The sequence below is a fragment of the Clupea harengus genome, chromosome 15 (genome assembly GCF_900700415.2).
Source record: "Clupea harengus chromosome 15, Ch_v2.0.2, whole genome shotgun sequence".
Classification (NCBI taxonomy): Eukaryota; Metazoa; Chordata; class Actinopteri; order Clupeiformes; family Clupeidae; genus Clupea; species Clupea harengus.
In genome coordinates, this window is record NC_045166.1 from 10,745,597 (window position 1) to 10,759,179 (window position 13,583).

Sequence of the window (13,583 nt, forward strand, 5' to 3'; positions counted from 1 at the left end):
CTGGTAGAGTTGAACATGTGTTTTTGTGTCTGTCTGTCTGTCCTGGACATTGCTTAGAAATAAATGTATCTACTCAACACAGAAAATTAAAGTTAATTGGGTGATTGTCTTAGACTAACTGCCACTGTAGGGCCCTGTGTTACCAAAGTAGGAGACCATTTGGGATGAGCCGCTGAGCGAGAGAAGAGTAGTGTCCTTTTCTGGTTGCCTTGGTGGCCTTCACTTCCTTCCTTCTTTCGCCCAAGTCTGATTGTTTTTACTTCTCTGGGTTTGTGCCGATGAAAGCCTGGAGCTGAACTGAGATTTCGCTACAGCACCACTGGAAGTGTAAGCTAATGTTTTTTTCAACGTTCCCGACGTTTTTCCAACGTTTCTGATGTTTTTCCCCAATGTTCCGAAGCCATCTGATTGGCAAAACATAGATTTGAAATTCAAATGCTACATTAGCATAAGCGTGACTGTTTAGATACGTTGTTGCCAAAGCTAGTAGCTCCAATAGAGTAATATCCCTAGTAGTCCATGTTAGTTTTCAAAGAAAAACAGCTCACACCTTGGTAATGCAGTTATTGCGTGTGTGATTGCAGGTATGGGAGTCAGATCACATGCACATGGCCTGGACCTTGTGGTTAGCCTCAGCTGTGCGTGTGTGTGTGTTTGTGTGTGTGACACATCCTCATCACAAGACAAGTGCACTGACGCCCTGTCTTGTAGATAAGGAGTCAACCACATGAACTGTATAATATGTGTCATTGTGTGAGCTGTGTGCGTTTATCGTATACCGAACGAATGGAAGATGAGCATTATGGGAAAGTGTTCAGTGATTCAGACAGGAATGAATGACTGGATGATATTCTGTCTTCCTCTCCTCCTCTTTTGTCTCCTTCTTTCTCCAGCGTGTCAGTCCTGATCTTCAACACCACCTCCCATTGTTTTGTCCTGGTCAAGCAATTCCGTCCAGGTACGCTAACGCCGCTGTCCCAATGACTAGGGGAATGGAGTGGGCTTTGCAACTTTTTTAACAAATAGCCTTCTTCCATTCCAACAAGAATGCATGCATACTAAATGATCAGTGGCCATGTCAAGTGTGATTATGTATCTCAGGAGTGTAAATTCAAACATATACAAAAGTCCCTAGATGAAACCTTTATGTTACTGTTAGTATGCACGAGGTAGATGTAGATATTTACATGAAATGTTCATGAACATGTGTGTGTTTTTGTAATAGACATTAATGGTGATGTCAGATGACTTATTTTATGTCATGCAGATGAAGCGATATCACGTATCAAACCATAAAAGCATTTATAAGTAACAGTACCATGGAATGCTAAAAAAGCATTTAACGGGTGTTCAGGACTGCTCTCAAGGAACGCACTCCAGGGCAATTTATACTTTTTCATGACCATGACACACACACACACACACACACACACACACACACACACACACAAACACTAAAACACACATGCGTGTGACACGATCAGAAGAGAGACAGGTTGCATGTGCTCATGTGACCATGCTAAATATTCATTGCAGGTTTATGAATATTTTAGCTTTGTGAGATGACCCTTAGCGTTGCTCAGTGACCCTAACGACCCCCCTCCAAAACCCTAAACCTGCTGGTGGCGTGAATGTCATTTGGGCCACTCGTGTAATCATGGCCACTGTGACCTCTCCACTGATCTGGCCCGTTTGGTTTTCATGCGCAGCAACAATACTGCCTTCCCCTATGCGATACAATGCAACACAACACAACGCAACACAATACAGTACAGATGAGAGTCTATAGAAAGAAAGAAACAGAGAGGGAGGGAGGGAGGGAGCAAAAGAGAAAACAGAACTTGGTGCCCCTTCTCTCGGCCTCGGTTGGGAAAACAATGGCCCCCGCCACATAATGGGGATGTTTTTTTGCTGGTTGTTTCGGAGCAGTGAGGGGATTGTGTCATAGGCTACGTGAGAGCACTGTGCTGCTACCCCCCAACACACCACCGCTGCCGCCACCTCCCCCGCCCTCCCTCCCTCCCTCCCTTTGGCCATTGTTCCCGCCACTGGTCGCCAGGGACGGCGCCCCCGCTCCTCAGAATGGAAGGAAAGGCAGCGTATTGAAAAGGGACTTCTCTCTTTTCTATTCGCCCCTTTTTTTCTCTCTTCCTCCTCATTCGTGTTCTTTTTCTTTTCCCGCCCTGGGAACAAAAACTTTTTCTCTTTTTTTTTTTTTTTTTTTTAAGTCAAGGCTAGTGGAAAGGGTACTTATTTCAACCACACACAGACACACACACACACACAAACTACTCCCTGGACCTTGGAAGTGCAAACAGTCTTGGCTATTATACCGTCAATCTGGTATTAAAACTGCTTATGTGTATGGTAAGATGGAGAGGCTTGGTGTTTCCTGTTGCTTTATGGGCTTAAAAAAGCCCAGGTCTTTGGTGTCCTGTCTGGCATACCAGCTAGACATCATCATTAGGAAGGAAGTCATAAGACCCTCTCCATCCCATCTCCCAGTAGAACAAATCAGTGGTGAAATTATTATCTTAGCCATATTAGCATGTCTTCAGCCGCTTCCCTCCCCTATGGTCCAGGGTTACTTCCGTAAACTGAAACTAAGAAAAAAACTGAGACATTTTTCTGAACTGAAATAAAAGAATTTACCTCAAGAAAATGTAAAACCAAGCAAAAATAATAATGATTGCTAAAAACTAATAAAAATAAAATAAGTCGTTATGGTTTCAAGACATACATTTTTTTTTTAATAACCAAACAATTTTTGCCTTTTTATGGTACTGAAGGTGCAGTCCACGATTCTAATCCTGCACACAATTTTTTCAAATTTAGCTAGAGGGTCACGAGCAGCAATTAGCTGAATTCGAAAAATTGTGAATGGGATTAGTCGCGGACTGCACGTTCAGTGTTTGCTCTCTAAAAACTCCAGTGTTCATGGCTGTGTAAATTGGAATCATACATAGTGGCTCGGATCGAACTATAAACTGCGCCAATCAATACAATGCTTTAAGAGCACAGAAGCTAGGGGTGTAATTTGATTGGATTTTAAACACAAATATCAACAACCATTAATAAAACCGAATTGCGGACTCCGTCTTAATCTGAAACTAATTTAGCCTTGAAGTGTTCTTATCTTCAATGGTAAGCAGATGAACTAATCCTAAACTTTTGTCCTTAACTAAAATGAATGAATGAAAATGGATAAAACTGAAACCATAATAAACTAAAACAAAATAGAAATGACCATTAAATAAGACCAGAAATTCAAATTGAATACCAATATATTCTCAAAATAAGAACTTGAAAATGGAAAACTACAATAACCTTGCTTAGGTCAAGCATATCAATATGTGTTTTTGCCATTTGGGCTTGTGAGGTTCCTAAGACATAGATAGGAGAGCCTTAACACTGAACACTAAAGATAAAAGCTATAGTGTTATTTGGGCTCATAGGAAGCCTTAACAGAAGTAGAAGAACCCTGATCTCTGAGTGTCTCTTCCTCCTCATCTTCCTCTTCCTCTTTTTCTCTGTAGCTGTGTACATGAGCGAATGGGAGCGCAGCAAATCCAAGCCCCCAGAGCCGGCCGAGCAGCCGGAGGGAGCGGAGGGGGCCGAGGCTGGCACGGCGGCCCAGCCGGAGGCCTCCAAGTCCGGGGAGGGCGACGGCGGGGAGAAGGCAGGCGACGAGGCCGTCGCGTCCCCCGGCCAGCCCCCGGTGTCGGTGGGTGTGACCTACGAGCTGTGCGCGGGGCTGGTGGACAAGCCCAACCTGACGCTGGAGGAGATCGCCCGGCAGGAGGTGCTGGAGGAGTGTGGCTACGACGTGCCCGTCACCAAGCTGCGGAAGATCACCTCCTACAGGCATGCACACTAATACTGCACACACACACACACACACACACACACACACACACACACATAATGCACACCTTTACCCATCACCAAGCTGCAGAACCCCCCCCCCCTCCCACACACACACACACGCACACACACACACACACACACACACACACACACACACACACACACACACACAAATAATGCAAAATAAAACTTGGCAGTCATAATGCCGGGTAATAATGCTCATACAAAACATAAAACAACTTAAAATGGACATTGTCTTTTGAATCAAAGGAAATAAATCATATCTTATTGTCTTTATATTATTTTATTGATTAATGCAGTCACAAATCTGACAGCTCCTACTCCCATTAGACAGCGTGGGCTTCATTCTCCCTGAAGCCTCAGTCTGAGCTGCGCCACACATATCATTGTGATCAGCTAATCAAATTCTTCTGTGTCCACAAGGAGGGTGTAATCAATCAGGAAACAATGCTCTAGTTTCCTTTCTCGTCTAAAAACTGTAGCTTTTAAAACGCACACTTTTCAAGCATTCTAGCTTGAAAAGTGTGCGTTTTAAAAGCTAGTTTAGTTTCTTTCTTTAGTTTTATGTCTTAAGCCTGGTTCTTTAGTTCCCTGTGTCCAAGCAGGATGTTGATATTCCCTTGTCAACCTAGGTGTACATTACAGAGGCTACATTATATTTGGGTTTGTAACATGTTCTTGAAACTTCCGCCGGAATTTGTCCGGTACTTACTCGGACCCTGGGCCGGCAAGAAAAGATCCTAATGGAAACCCTGACACACACATACCCCCCCACCCCCACCACACACACACACACACACACATACACATACATTCTAACTCCATGCATACACACACAGGCCTGTCATGCGCCAAGGTAATCGCTTTGAAGAAGGATGAGCTGACATTCCCTTTAACCACGTCTGATTGAGTCTGTGCAATGTGTAATGGTGGCCAGCAGGTCCAGAGCTGTGCAATGAGTAAACCACACTCCCCAAACCAACTCTCGCTGTATCTCTCTCTCTCGCTTCTCTCGCTGTCTGTCTCTGTCACTGTATTTCTGGTCTAGGGAAACATCTGCTGCATGGTCTTCAGAACCATTTCTTCCACCTCACTAAGTGTCAAGTCTTGACCTGCCTGAAGTCAGACACAGATTTATAAAATTGTATAATTTACATACACTCCCTGTATTTGCATGTAAGACACTGGAATGCTCTTGGTCTTTGGCCAGGGAAATCCCTTCCAGATCACTGAAGGACTGAAGGTGGTATTTTTTAAAAAGATGCCATACCAGGGAAGTGTCTGATGATGCTGCCTGAGGCTTCTTCATGTAGACCCTCCTCCAGTGGTGGTTGGGGGGAGAAAAGTCTCCGCCTCTCCTGTAGTCCGCACAGAGACACACACACCCCCCCCCCCCCCCCCCCCCCCCCCACACACACACACACACACACACACACACACACCCATACCCCTATGAAATGGTTATACCTGGGGGTAAGAGCACCTATGGATAGACTCAGTAAGAAGCACTTAAACTGTTTAGCCGCCATGCTTCTGTGAGGCGTCTGCCCCTAGCTCCCTTGGAGGAGGCTTCCACAAACACTCCTGACGGGCAAAAAAAAAAAAAAAGGAAAAGCCTTTAAGCTACCTGAGTCATTGTCTGCAAGAGGTTGGGCGCTCCTACTGTGGTGCTTCTTTTTTTTATTTTATTTTATTTAAAAAGAAAGAAAAAAAAACACGCTGCACATCTGGAGAAGGCATCTTCACGATTCTGGGAGATCCAGAGGAGACCTTTTCATGTTTTCTCATGTTCTGGTTGAGGACGACTGAAGGGATTGTTTCGTGGTTTCTCATCTTGGTGCAGCAAGCCAAATAACACGGGTTATTAGTTGTTCTGAGTCAGAGCTTTAGACTAAAGACAAGGAACAAAAAGTTTGTCTCATCCTTTCATTTCATTGGATTCGGAGCTTATTTGTGAAGGCTGATTGGGTGGTCTGAGGTTACAACATGGTGTTTTTTCCCCCCTCCAATAACACAAGTGTAAGGAGGGGGGGGGGATTTTTTTATAAATATGATGGAAAGTGGCAGTCATCCATTTGTCAGTTCCCCTAAGCCTTGCTCAGCCCGGCTCCAGGGATGGTCTCCATGGTGATGCCTCCATGACAACATTTTAGGTGAGGCCGAGGCAGGCGGAGTGCTGGTGGCAGCACCCGCTGGTAGTGTAATGTTACCCATCTGTATGCAGAGGTAGCCACTTGCGTGCCTGTAGGACCCCTATGCCTATGTGCTTAGACCCTCATCCCAGCCTGGCAGCCACCGTGTCAAAACATCCCCAGGAGACACTGGATCTTAAGCCTGTGCTGCTCAACTATACTCTGTAGATGATGGCGTGTGTGTGTGTGTGTGTTTGTGTGTGTGTATCCCCTGTGGCAGAGCCTGTTAGCAGAAATGCTATAGGAGAACATGCTGGGTCATCATCGACAGATTTCACTCAACCGGAGAGCATAGAACAGAAAGTCTTACCATCAAAAATCTTGAGGTTGAGGTCTTGAGAGATATATTGTCTCATTTGTACGTGGGTATGATATGTAAGTGTATACTTTTAGTAAGTAATGGTGCATTAGAGGCAATGCTATATTGGAAATATATCACTGTCATAGACCATGTGTGTACATTGTGAAGCGATTATGACATGTAGTATTTATTGCATTTAACAGATGCTTTTCAAAGCATCTCACACTGCAGAAGAATTAAATTCAATTGTATTCATTTATGTATCATGATTGACATTGAGCCTAGAGCTCAAGGCCTGAACCCCCTTTGAGCAAGCACATAGGTAGAAAGTTTGGGCAGAACCCGGCTCAAAAGGGGGGGGGGGGCCCCATCTGCCCGAGGCCGGCCCAGTAGAGAGACAGAAAGAGGGCGAGGACAGAAGAGAAGGGAGATCTGTTGAGAAGCAGGATATACATCCATACAGCCTCATCAGCTCCCTGGGTATCGCACCGATGATGCTGTGGCGTTGGCGCCTTGCTTTAACATCTGAGCCACAGGAACCCTTGTCTGACCTCTGACCTTTTATTCTCCTCCTAACAGGTCAGGGGTGGGAGTGACCGGTGCCATGCAGACCATGTTCTATGCCGAAGTGTCGGATGAGAACTGCGTAGGCGAGGGCGGCGGGGAGCCGCAGGAGGGCGAGCTGATCGAGGTGGTGAAGGTGCCGCTGCATGAGGCCATGAGCTTCGCCTACGACGAAAAGATCCCCAAGACCATGGGCGTCATCTTCAGCTTCATCTGGTTCCAAAGCAACATGTCACCTAAATACAAAATATCCACCAACGTGTAACGGCAAACCTCCCTCTCACCACCTCCCCTTCATTGACCCCCTCACCCCCCAAACACATACTGCACTGATTTACCATCCACTCATTCACACACTCCCCCACACACACACCCAAGCCCTCTGACATTAGTCACACTTCACTGTAAGTTATAGTCCGACTGGGCAATCATGTTGTACATTCAAGAGACAGTGGTTCAATATTAGTTTCTTTCACTTTCTTTCGCTGTGGTACTTCTGTATGACGAAGCAAAATATCAAGTTTGATGTTTCATACCGTTAGTTTCTTTTCTCTCTCTCTCTCTCTCTCTCTCTCTCTCTCTCTCTTTAAAAAAAGAAATACTTCTTGTACTTCTTATTTATTTGAGTTGTACTTTTAAAAAGTCAGGGTCCACAAGAAGCCGGATTTGTCTCTAGGTACGTATGGTGAGGTGGCAAGATCTGGTTTCAGGAATGCATTAAATCACTATGATCTTGCCAGCCACACTTGGGCTCATGGATGTTCATTCAATTCAGATTTCAGCACATTGTGGCACATCTAGTTTCGACTTGCCCGGGCATCTTTTAGTAGACTATCGCCGAGCCCAAAGGCAAAAGTAAGCCAAGCATACAAAGTTAGTTGAAATCGTTCGAACATATCAAATAACCTTTTTTGTACCGTTGGATACGTTGTTAAAAAACGACATCATCCACAAAGCCAGTCGGCATCAAGTTGATTGTTTTTAATGACAGGGCTTTTCCAGTATTCTGTTCACAGTGGATTTTACAGGTCTGAGGTTATGCCGATTGTTTGTGATTTATTACCAATGCCATAACATTCAGTGATGCTTTGTGAAGCAAAAAGAAAACGTCATTCCCTTGAGACCTTGCATGACCGTAAATACAACAGAACAGGGAGAGACGATGATGATGAGGATGTTTCAAGAATACAGGGAGATTCTAAATGAGGGTTTGCTACTTCAGATGGTTCTTGCCAAAACATGACCAGACACATGAAAGATCTTTTCACCTCCCCCCAAACATTATTGCGTAGAGTGCCTGCCTTGGACCCGGTGAGCATTACACACAGTCTGACTGAAGAAATGGTTAGTCTTCCGGTGTCTAATGTACAGTATAATACAGTGGAGGAACCATGGAGGGCATTGGCCTAATTGTGGGTAGGAACCATTTGCATGTTTAGCGGGTTTGAAACATTCAAAGCCAATCCACTTTTAAAGTCAAACTTGTGGTGCTGCGAGACTAAATGCAGGTCAGAATCAAAAATGACTATACGGTCAAGTAGGTTTTCACATACAAGGAATTTGTCTTAAAATAACTAAATAAATACAAACAGAAAAGAATGACACAAATTACTGCAAAATAGTCTGTTAAAAATAGGCTGTTGGTCTGGCACAACCTCACTAACAAGGAAATCCTGTACTAAGACAGGCAAGATGCACAGGTCCACCCTCACTTTGAAGAAAGCAGAACAGATGGATTAAACTGACCTGTTTTGACACATGTTCTGTCATTTTAAAGGATTTAAAGGTTACGTTGTTCTCGTGATTACAAAAGACAAGTTTTTGGTCACCAAATTGCAAACTATACATCACACGTAGGTAGGATGAGATGCCATTCCCAGTTGTTCCCAAGACATCCATCGATTGCCAAAGCTTTTGCTGGCATCTCAGGTTTCCGGGTCGGCAAGGTGACTCTCAGGGTGACTACGCGAGAGCCTTGCCCCTGCCCTGCCATGGCCATAGACCACTGGTTTCAAATTCTCAATCACTCAAGTTTGTATCGCCCTGTCAGGTCAGTCTCTTTTGTTTGGAAGCATCTTCTGTGGCACTTAGAAAAAGAAAAAAAAAAGAGAAGACTTGGAGGTAACTTTGTGTAAATTGTTAGTGGTCAGAGTGTTGACAGTAAATTTCAACATGCACCTTTGGAAAATGAAGCACTGCTTTTTTTTGTTTGTTTGTTAATTCCAAAAGCAACACATTCAGACATAATGTACCACGTTATTCAGACACATCAGCAAATGAGTGAGTTTGACCGGCTGTGGCCAAACTTAACTTTATATGCACACGAGAACAGGACCTGAAGGCACATTTTGTCGTAAAGTGAATTTCTGGTCTTATAAGAAGATAATCACCCAATCCCTTTATTTCCCATCCGGCTTTGTACTATTCCTCAGTGTTGTGTAGGGAGTGCATGACTTTTCTTGAATGGCCTGATATTTGAACAAGCATATGAAACCTATTCAATATAATAAAATTATATTTTGTGCTTTTAAAAGCCATTAGCCATAGCAATATTCATTGATTTCTTTGGGGGTCTGGAAGATGATGTTTGATTTTCATGTCCAGGGACCAGGTGTTAGTATTAAAAAGTTTGATGTGTTTGATTTCATATCTAAAAATTACGGACGATAGAGAGTGATCTGTAGAGTTGTTCTGCTCATAAGACCTATGCGTTAAAGCTGCAATACTTTTCTTGTTGTCAAAGAACAAAAATAATTTTATATTTACTACAATTAATAATTATGAAAACCTGACCTGAAAACTGTAATCCAAGACATTACTAAAACAAAGAACTGAGATGTGTTGAATGCACATTAATACAAATTTGTATCAAGTACCTCTCACTCAAACTTTACACATGGTCTACAGAAATTTCATAACAAAGACAAAACACATATTCCCTCTCAAGAGCCTTAGTTCCTTAGATGGGGGCTGACTCCCAGACTCGTGTGATTCTTGATCTGGTGTAGATCCTAGTGGGCTGATGTCCAGAGGGGTATTCCAAGTATGTGGTTTAGTGACAAACCTGGCTAAGTTAACCCAGAGTAGGTGGTAAACCTCCTAAACCATGTTCTTGAAATACCCCTCTGGTATTTCAACCCAAATTAAAATCAGAAAAAATGAATTTTAAAAGCACAGATGCAGCATATCCATTTGTTTATTATTACTATTATATATATTTTTTTTGTTATTTTTTTTTTTCTCCAAACTTTTTCTACTATTTTATGCCTTTACTAAGCCATTATGTATACACTATGTAAGCCACCATTTATGTTTTGGCAACACATCTCATCTTGATTTTCCAACGGAAGAGCCTTTATCTTTGTTTTTTTAATTATCATAAATGTTAGAATTGTTATTTCTCCTCATCAAGCGAGGGGGCAACTTGTTTGTTAATGTGTGTGTTTATTTTACCTAAAGCCTAATCAGTCTCGAGCGTATCTGAGGGTCTACTAGTGAGCACGAGCAGTGATGTCACTGTGTCGGAGACGCTCCCGTTGCTGCGGACCATGTCAGCGCGTAAGGCTTTGACATTAGCCAGATGCCCGTAGTGGTCCAGTGATGCGCATTGCCCTTGCGGAGTCACGCACAGAAGCACGTAAGCCATGCGGTGTGCACTGCGCTGCAGACTGCCACCCCCCCCCCCCCCCCCCACACACACACACACACACACACACACACACCACCACCCCTTAAGTCCCATGCAGCGTGAGCACCACAAAACAACTCTACCTCCATGCCACTTAGCTTGCGTTTAAAGTGTACAATTAAAGAGTACAGGCTCACCCGCTTACTCCTGCATTGTACAGGTGCACATAAGTAGCAAATAACGAGGCAGGGGCTAGACATTGTGTTTGCTTTAGACTTTGTGCAGTCCCGACGGTAAAATCCATCCTATAGGTGAGGGGCACAGTCATGTGGTGGGTATGCATTGCATACAAACACTTCTTGAGCTTTTATCACTAATGGAAAAAGACTGAGGGCTTTGACTTTGCTTATGATGGACAGAGAGCTTGGTTTGTGATGTGATGTTTTCTCCCTCTTTGCTATTTAACTCACAGTTTTATTCATATTTATAACACTGTCTAAGAGCGGGTTTTAAATGGCGTCTATACAAATGGTCAAGATCATCTGTAGACACTACAAAAGCATACACATTGTAACAATTTATATTCATTAGATACACTGAACAGTGATATCTGATCAATGCTCTTGATTTTTGTGCTTGCTTTTTTTTTTTTTTTTTTACAGCATAATATTAGCCAAACTTTGTTATTTTGCTAAGTTATTTGTACTACATTTTGTGTTAATTGGAGAGACAATATTGACGAAGACGATTCATCTCATTAAAATACTGTTGTGTATGAGTGTCTTTTAAGCTTGGTTTTTGAATGGCTGTGTCACAGTACTCTGTTGTTTCTGTAAGAGTTCAATTTCTACTTTTAAATTTGTTTCAAATTATTAACTTTTAACTGTTCTCTTGTTTTCTATCATATGGTAATCAGTGGAAAACATGTATTTAAAATCTGATTATTGCATGTGCACTAACTGTGTTTCATTGGTCTGCATTCAGTGTAAATAAAGAGGTTTGATGGCTGTACTGGATCAAGTTGATTGATTTATTAGATACCTAGATATCGAGAAATTGTTAATTTGTCCTTTATGTTTGTCAGGAGATGGTCGAGTTGTAGATTTACTGTAGGTTAGAGCTTGGTGGACTGACTAATTATGACTGTCCCAGTTTAAAGGCAGACTTGTTTTTGCTGTTATTATTTCCTCATACTCACACTCTATCACACTTCTGTTCTGTGACAGACACACCAACCACAATCGACAGACTACCCCACATTCCCTGTCTGTAGACAGCTCGGACAGGCCGATAGGTGAGACCCCCAGCCCCTTCCCCTCCTGCACTCCCCTGCCCTCTTCTTGAGTTCTCCGTACCCTAGCTCTCACTTTCCTCAGGCCTGAGGGAGTGGTCGAGTGGAGCGGAGTTGTCAAGGCGATGTTTGTGTTGACCTGCTTTCTTTGAGTGTGGTGGTAATCATTAGACAGAGTTGAAGACTGGCGTTCAGAGCACAGGATTGTGGGGGTGGGACAGGTGGTAGGGTTGAAGGGGGGGGGGGGGGGGGGGGGGGGGAGGCACAGATAATAGCATTAAGTAACTAAGTGCAAGTAGCACAACTTTGCTATGGCAACCTTACTAGCCACAACAAGCTGCTCAACAATGGACAAGACAAGACAAGGCAGAGGAGAGGAGGGGGGAGAGGTTGGTTTTGGTGAAGGCGCTTTGCCAGGCTTTCCCTGCTGTATGCGGGCGCCCGCAAGAGAGAAGTGGAGACAGCGAAAGTTCTCCCTCTTGCTCCATGGAGTCCTCTTGAATGAGTCATCTTCAGTGCGTTTGTGTGTGTGTGTGTGTGTGTGTGTGTGTGTGTGTGTGTGTGTGTTTTTCTTTTTGTGGACAAAAGGAGGCGTTAGTCCAGTGGAGACCCTGTTTTGTGGAGCTGTGTGCTGTGGTGGGGAGGTTGTTCTTTCACAGCCAAACCGGGGCGCCAGCTTGTAGACTGCCTTTTCCAGAGACCCTCATTTGGCTGGGTTCCTGTCAGGGTGCCACCCCCGCCCCCCAAGTTCCTGTGGCCTTGTTCAGACGCCAATGGCACCAGATTAATGGAATCAGAAGCCCACGGCTTGATTCCTCCAGATGTTGGTTTTTGTGCAGTCTTTGGCAGGATTTTTTCTCTTGGCTTGGGGCACTACACAAGTTAAGAAGCGAGCTTATTGTGGCGACACAGTAATTATGGTTTCTTTATTAACATCATTATCATATCAAGAGTCTCATTATAAATGTCTTCTTGCCAGGCTGAAGTTACATTTGCATCCCACAACACACACTTTGATATAATGCAAAGTAATTGCCATAAATTAAAAGCGCTGATCATTTAGAAAGGTCAGTTCAGGCTACTAATTTAGCCGTAAACAGTTAAATCTAGTAATGCTTAAAGATAGGATTTCAAGTTAATCTTGTGAAATGTCAAGACATTTAAAAACAAAATAAACATTTTCAAAACTGTTGAAATTTCTTGGTAGTTCATGATGATGCTTTGTAAATTTGTAAATAATTTTCCACAGCCATTAACAGGCTCTGCTCTTCTGTACTTTAGGAGCCCTGTTCGTTATCTCTGCTACTGATGGTACACGGTCACAGTCATATGTAACCGTTTTATGTTGTTTGCTTATTATCTCTGTCAACTGAGATTATGAGTATGTATGACTACTGACAGCTGGGCAAGGATCTTTGCTCTAAGTGTGCTTACAGAACTCAATGTTGTATGATTTATATAACGTCTCACCACAAATCATCTCGAACTCGATCAGCCTCAGATCCTTTCCAAGCTTGCCTTAAAGACTGTCAGTCTTCCAAAACCCGTCTTAATGTGTGGTTTTTTTTTTTTTACGTAACTTTAAGTGGTGTCTCATATAAAAGCACCTGAGGCGAGGGTTGGTAGTGGGGCGTGCGCGAGTGCGTTCGGGCGCTCATTGAGGTCGAAAGGCCCCGAAAGGGAAAAGTGTTTTCGCCTCCCATTGGCGCTGGTTTGCCA

At 43.5% G+C, this 13,583-nt stretch overlaps 1 protein-coding gene across 2 annotated transcripts in view; it reads left to right on the forward strand.

Moving 5' to 3' along the window:
- nudt14 (nudix (nucleoside diphosphate linked moiety X)-type motif 14) overlaps positions 1 to 11,584 on the forward strand; it is a 37,789-nt gene extending 26,205 nt beyond the window's left edge. For both annotated transcript variants that reach the window (XM_031581438.2, XM_012824712.3), the window contains exons 3-5: positions 894 to 958; positions 3,537 to 3,864; positions 6,961 to 11,584. In XM_031581438.2, the coding sequence (XP_031437298.1) occupies positions 894 to 958; positions 3,537 to 3,864; positions 6,961 to 7,210 (643 nt within the window). In that variant the 3' untranslated portion in view covers positions 7,211 to 11,584. The remainder of the gene's footprint in view (positions 1 to 893; positions 959 to 3,536; positions 3,865 to 6,960) is intronic.
- The last annotated feature ends 1,999 nt before the right edge of the window (positions 11,585 to 13,583 follow it).